Source organism: Benincasa hispida, chromosome 11, assembly GCF_027475165.1.
Source record: "Benincasa hispida cultivar pf3 chromosome 11, pf3_genome.v1.1, whole genome shotgun sequence".
Classification (NCBI taxonomy): domain Eukaryota; kingdom Viridiplantae; phylum Streptophyta; class Magnoliopsida; order Cucurbitales; family Cucurbitaceae; genus Benincasa; species Benincasa hispida.
The window spans coordinates 9,520,948-9,527,924 of record NC_143488.1 but is presented as its reverse complement, the minus strand read 5'-3'; the positions used below and the strand labels follow the sequence as shown (position 1 = coordinate 9,527,924).

The window sequence follows — 6,977 nt, the reverse complement described above, 5'->3', positions numbered from 1 at the left end:
GAAAAAGAAAGATGCACCAAGTACTGTTCTTTATTGGGCAATTCAATAGAGAAAAAATTTGGTCTAATTTAGGTTGCACATATGCTCAATAAAAATCTATTATGTGATAAAGATTTTTTCTTTTAAATTGAATAATTTTTCTTCTTTTACTATCCAAGTAAAATCGGATGCATCACTCAGTCATCGACATCATTTTAAATGTTTTCTTTAGTACAATGCCTTTGGGTTAGTGCTTTAATAAAATAGTTTTTGTTTTACTCAAATAATAATAATAATAAAAAAATAAAATAGTATTCTTTTTGGTTTTTTTTTCAATGGATGATATTGACGTGATATTATATTTTTATTAAAAATTTTAAAAATATATATTTTTAGTTAATGAAATTTCATTTAAGTTACATTTGGGTGTCTACACTAAATGTCCAATAATGAGTTATTACATAGAAAATTCTTTTTTTTTTTTTATTAAAGATACATTTTAGAAATATTTTTTCCCTTTGTAATCGAAGAAAATACACAAAAATTGGTGCAACTTGAACTTTTGGCAAATCGAGAAAGGAAGGACAACTAAACTAACTTTTGGGGACATTGTATCAATTTAAACTATAAATTTTTAGTTTCATAAATGTAGATGTTATAATTTTTACCTCTAATTTTCTCTATTTTTCCACTAATTTTAAGGTGAAATTACAAGTTCAATCCCTGAATTTTGAAGTTTCGTCGATTTGATCTATGATCTCTTAACAATGCCTAATAGGTACATTAATTTTTAATTTTGAATTATAGGTCCTAGACAATTTTTAAATTTTAAAAAATTAATTGATGTTCTGTGTCAATACTTCAATTTTATATTTATAATATGGAACCATAAAATTTTAATTTTGCGTGTTAATAGATTTTGTGATTTTTAAAAAATAAAAGTTCAAAGATCAAGTCACTCTTTGGATAACCATTTGATTTTTTACTTTTTACTTTTTCAAAATTAAGCTCATTAATATTAATTTTACCAATTAGTTCATATGTTTAGCTACCCACTTATTATTATTATTATTATTTTAATTTTGTGTTTCAAAATTTAAGTAGGAATGCAAATATTTTTGTTGTCGAACAAGATATTAGAAGGTGAACAGAAAGTACATCGGGACATCTTAACTAATTTGACACATTTTTAATATCTATATTATATCTGAATTAAAATATTTATTTTGCAAAGATAAAGACCCTGATTGAAAAATTAGAAATAAACAAGCATAAATTTCCAAAAAACTGAATCGTTTGCAAACCAACGCCTAAATTATAGTAAGTTTGATAACGATATAATGAAAAAAGTGTAAGAATTTCCTAAATTTACAAATTTTTATCAAAATAAAAATTTGTATAAAAAATAAAAATGATCAAAGGAAAATTAACCAATGTATAACTTTGCCACACATAATTTTCACCATAAAAGTTTAAACTTTTTTTTTTTCTCTTTTCAAAAAAAAAAAAAAACCCATAAAATTCAACTAAAAAGTTATTTTTAAACGAAGAAAAATGAGACAATTTATTTATCAAATATAATAAAATTTTATTATCTATCAGTGTTAGTTATCGTGGGCTATCAGTGTCAATGATAGATTTCTATCGCAGTCTATCACGGATAGAAAATGACATTTTACTATTTTTAAAAATAGTTTCAACAGTTTTATCATTTAAAACAATTACTTTTAACTTAATGCCTATTTTCACTTAGGGAGTGTTTGGGTAAGAATTATCCTAGGACTATAATAACCACCTCTTGCTACAATAAATACATTTTGTAGTCCCAATTAGTTACAGTCAACATTATTTAAAAACTCTCATTTGTTAAAATATTTATTATTTGCTACAGTTTTTACTGTTTTACATTCTATATTTTTTTTATTATTTTCTATAGTGTTTACTATTTCATTCTCAAATTAAAATATTTTACACCTTAAATACATATTATTATAATTCAAATTAAAATAATCTATACAAAAATACAAATTATTATAACTCAACTATAATAACGTAAGACTATAATAATTAATTCATTGTCTCAAACATAAATTATTTATCAACGTCACTCTGTATAATTTGTAAGAATGAAAATTGATATAAGTTGATAAGTTTACCTATTAAAATTAATTTATTTTCTTTTCCAATTTAATAGTATAAAGGTTTGTGAAAATATACTTAACGCCGTAAAATAATAAACACAAATTTCATTTTTTTAAATCGAATAATCATACATGGTCATACTAAATCCACACAATTTCAGTTTTTGTTTGCTAGCTAGATAATTCAGTTTCCATTTATTTTTTTCTTTTTGTTTTTGTCTTTTTGTCTTTTGTTATTTTGTTATTTTTATTTTTTGAAAGAGTCCCCATTGGCTTTATCAATTATTGACAAATTAAGAAACATACGTCACATTATATATATTATATACGTGTACATATATGGTTTATTCACGAGTACATTGTCATCATAATTTGTCATTTATATATACGCATACTTATTACTTAAGAAATTTTTACTTTATTAATCTAGTCCACAACTAATATTTCATAAATGTTCGGATATTTATAAAATTTTCATATCTAAATTTTATAAACAATATTTTTAACGTTTAAACCTTTTGATTCATCATCTAGATTTTTTATACAATATTTTTAACGTTTTAACTTTTTGATCCGGTATCTCTCATCAATCAATTTAGTTTTTATACATATATATATATATATATATATTCATTTTATTATAAAATACTATCAATATAATTATGGTTGAACTATTTAATTATATCAAATTTTCTTTATTTAATAATAGTTGGTATACTTCCTAAAATTTAGGAAAAAGATTATCTTCTTTTTTTCCCTTCCTCTCAGTTCATCCGTTTTTCTTTTCCTTTCTTACCTTTCGATTTCTTAGTTCCTTCATTATTGGAATATCAATTTTCTATTCAAAAAGCCAAATTTTCTTATTGAAATAAATCATGGTTTGTTTGTTTTTTTTTTCCTATAAATATATCGAAAAATATAAATATATACATCTCATATATTGTTTGATATATAAGATGATATATTGTACCAACAGTCTTGTTCATACACTAAAGAAATATACCGTGGTTTATTACTAAAAAATATAAATATATATCGAATATATTATGTTTTATATTTTATTATGTAAATATAATGTGTGGTGTTTCAATCGATTTTTTCTTTTATTTATGAGAGGAACTTTCCTTAACGGTTTAGGTTTTAAAATTGCGATTGTTTTGGGAACTATATCATTTACAGTCATGTGGAATAACTACCCTTATGTGTTTTTTTTTTGATATTTTTCTTCTTCTTCTTCTTATTATTATATAAATTGAACTATAAGAGAAATAAAATAGTAAATTGGGCCAGACTTTTGTTTTAAATAATAATCCATTAAGTTATAAAAAAATAGGAAAGTTGGGATAATTATATAATTAAACGTATTTATTTAGGCTATATGTTGGCAGAAAGTCGATTCCTCTTCCTTAATCATTCTAAACATTGACCGACCTAACCTAATGCACTATTTAGGCTTGGATCAAGTTGACCGAACTTTCAATATCAAAGTCCATGACCCTACTCTTGAGCTTGGTTAATTAGATCAAAGTTTGGGTTGAGTTTAGGCCGACTCATTAGATTAGTCCAATAAATATCAATTCTTTAATTCTTTAAAAATATATATGTCTATTTTATGTTTTTTTTAATGAATATTATTAAAATTATATTGTATTTTTAATTATTTTTCTAGATAAAATTATTGATGCGATAAAATTTTATCAAATATTTAATTTTCTTAAAAAAAAAAAATTAGTTTTTAAACTTTTAAAAATATTTATGTTAGACTAGAAACTATAATAAATCAAAATGTACTTTAAAAAATCATATAAAAAAATGTATACTTTTTGATATATAAAATATAATATATATGAAGGACAACCTATATATACATATTTGCTTGCCCATATCATATAAATTTACTAGACTCGGACTGATCCAAACATGCTCCAAATGAGCTAACCCATTAGTCAATCATTAGTCGAGCTTGAATCGAGCTTAGACTCAACTTTGACCTAAAATCCCATTGAGGAGATTAATTGATCATTAAACCTGTCCGATTTTACTTTGAAAAAAAAAATCAACTCAGATACTAAAATTAAAATTAACAATAAAGAAATTGTCTTTTCTTCATTACACTTGGGGGCATTATTGCCATTTTGTTTTTTTCTCAAATTTGACCACTTATTTATTAAAAAGGAAATCATCTCTCTTCTTTTTATCCATTTTTAGAATTGATAATGGAGCGGGGCCGGGGATGCACTCCCCATCTCCATCCCTCGTGGGGATTTTTAATCTCCATCCCCACCCCATTCCCCGTTTTGGGAGTCGGGGTCGGGGAATCCCCGTCCAGGGATCGAGTCCCTGTAGGGAAAAATTCTTCGTCTTCTATTTTTTTTAAAATTTTTTATTTATATTAAAATTGTAAATATTTAAGGTAATAAGCCAGTATTATTATTGTTTTATTTATTTAAATTAATAATAATTTTTTTAGTATTTCTTTATTTTAAATTTAATAAAAAAATTAAAGTTAATTAAATTATGAAATAAAAGTAAAAAGAAAAAGAAAAAGAAACAGTAGCTAAAAAAAATATGAAATAAAATTTGAAAAAAGTAAAAAAAATTAAAAAATAAAAGAACTAGCTACTGTTTGAAAAAAAAAACATACATATATAAACAGTATGAATTAAAATTAAAAAAATAAAAGAAATAAAAGAAATAGTAGCTAAAGCTACTGTTTGAAAAAAACACACACACACACACACATATATATATATATAATAATGATATTCGAGGCGGGGTCGAGGTTGAGGTTGGGTAGGAGTGGGGATATCTCTCCCCGTCCCCGATTCGGGGACTAATTTTGTGTTCGGTTTGACCCCATCCTTGGTCAAATCAGGGATTCTCCACAGAGATTTTTGCCAACTCTACCCATTTTATATTTCTCTCTTGTAATGGTCAAAATCATAATAAAGTAATGGAATGGGGTACCTTCTTGCTAGTCAAAAGTAATGTATTAATAGCTCATTTATATTGTATTGTTGGCATTCAATGCCTTTGCCTTTTCCCTTACAACAAATTTTTGTACCTTCCCTGTGGAATTCATTGGCAAATCTCCAAATACAATCCACTTAGGTACCATAAACTCTAGCAAATGCATTTGACAAAACTTAACAATCTCATCACCGTTCTCTCTACCTTCGTCATTCATTTTCAAAAACCCACACAACATCCTCTCCTAACCACCGTTGCCTCCGCAACATTTGGGTGGCTCATCAGCATGCCCTCGATCTCCACCGTGCTCATCATGCCCTCTCCATTGACCCTTACTACAATATGCTTAGCTATATCCTTCATCTCAATTCTACCATTCTTATGTCTAACCCCACTATCACCAATCATATACCAATTATCCCCACTAAAAGCCTCATGAGCTGCCTTCAAATTCTTGTCATAGCAACATCAAAGTGTTGCCTCTCAACATTACTTCTCCCAAGGTTTCACCATCTCCCAAAACACTCTTCAATAATATTGGATCTTTCACATCAATCTCTAATGATGTGATCAAATCCTTAAATTGGACGGCCTCTTCTTCAAAATTGGGCTTCCAAGGCCTAATTATGGCAGGGCTCATTGCTTCAATCATACAATAACCATAACTTATATTGAAACCTAATTCATTAACTTTGGTCAAAATCTCCTTGATTGGTAATGCACCAACGACTATAAGATCCATACGTTTTGAAAGACGACGTGACATATAATGATTGGACAACGATTCTGAAATCATTTTCAAAAGAGTAGATGCATGCACTCAATGATTGACCTCATTCAAATGTTTTTTTTAGTACAATGCCTTTAGATTAGTGCTTTAATAAAATAGTATTCTTTTTGTGTAAACCTTGTAATCCATTTTCCCTACTTAAGTGTATAATGGGCATGCTAAGCAAAGATTAGGGATATGTTAAAGTAAAAGTGTGAAGGGAAGTAAAGAAAGTAAGAAGATGGAGGAAGGAAATTCTAAGTGTTGGAAATACTTAGTCTTAGGTGTGAAGGAACTCTTATACAAGAGTACCTATGAGCGAAAGCGGATCTTTCCAATTCATTGTGACAAAATTTCCACATATACATTCACACAAATAGATATACATTAACAACACTAAATTACTGGCATGCTTAAAGGATAAATGAATAAGAGACCGAGAGAACATGCCAGTTGAAGACTATTCTTCACTTGAAATCTCGTTCTCTCCACGAACGACCTCTCGCTCTCTCTAGACCAGCAAGTAATCGTTCAGCAACTCTCCAATCGTCTACCACAAACAGCTTTGCACGAACAACAGGAAACGGGGATGACACCATCACTCGGAGCCCTCAGTATTCTCGGAATGAGAATCCAAAGGGTGGACTTTGATGGAATTGGTAGAGGTGCGGAGAAAAGGCTATCGTGTAGAAAATATCAAGTAAGTGGGAGAATGGACAAACTATCGTATAGTCGGGTGCTTGATCGTTTAGGCAAGGTACACCATCGTGTAGTAAAAATTAGGCGATCATCTACACGATCGTTTAGTTCAGCTCAAGCGCTAAGTGATCGTCTAGGAATCAACCCTTAAACGATTGTCTAGCTTCTCATGTTCATCGGATATAACCAATCATGAGTACGATAACCATTCATAGATGCTCGTAAGTACAACTGGGCCAATTTACCATTTTGCCCCTATAGTTACCTCTCACTCCTTAAGCTGATCCCTCTAATGAACAATACAACATAGTCCTACTATGTGTGAACACCTCTCGGGCCATGAGAAGGTGTGTGGCACCACATCGTTCAAGCACTAGAATCAGCCCTTAAGGGAGCTATCTATCTATTTGCCCTTGCTT

The 6,977-nt window shown here is 28.4% G+C and overlaps 1 protein-coding gene across 1 annotated transcript; it reads right to left on the bottom strand.

Annotated features, from left to right (window-relative positions):
- Positions 1–5,309: 5,309 nt before the first annotated feature.
- On the bottom strand, positions 5,310–6,458 carry LOC150032371 (isovalerate--CoA ligase AAE2-like). The gene is made up of 3 exons (XM_090306882.1): positions 6,359–6,458; positions 5,584–5,876; positions 5,310–5,534 (listed from the first exon to the last, which is right to left on the bottom strand). Exons 1-3 carry the CDS (start codon positions 6,456–6,458, stop codon positions 5,310–5,312), a joined length of 618 nt encoding a protein of 205 aa, XP_090163008.1.
- Between the last annotated feature and the right edge of the window lie 519 nt (positions 6,459–6,977).

What these genes read in the sequence shown, in the direction of transcription:
- LOC150032371 (XM_090306882.1), bottom strand. Translation starts at nt 6,458, where the DNA reads ATGGTGTCATCCCCGTTTCCTGTTGTTCGTGCAAAGCTGTTTGTGGTA. An exon ending in TGGTCTAGAGAGAGCGAGAG is followed by an intron (nt 5,877 to 6,358) that starts GTCGTTCGTGGA and finishes AAATGATTTCAG; the next exon opens with AATCGTTGTCCAATCATTAT. An exon ending in ATGGTGAAACCTTGGGAGAA is followed by an intron (nt 5,535 to 5,583) that starts GTAATGTTGAGA and finishes AAGAATTTGAAG; the next exon opens with GCAGCTCATGAGGCTTTTAG.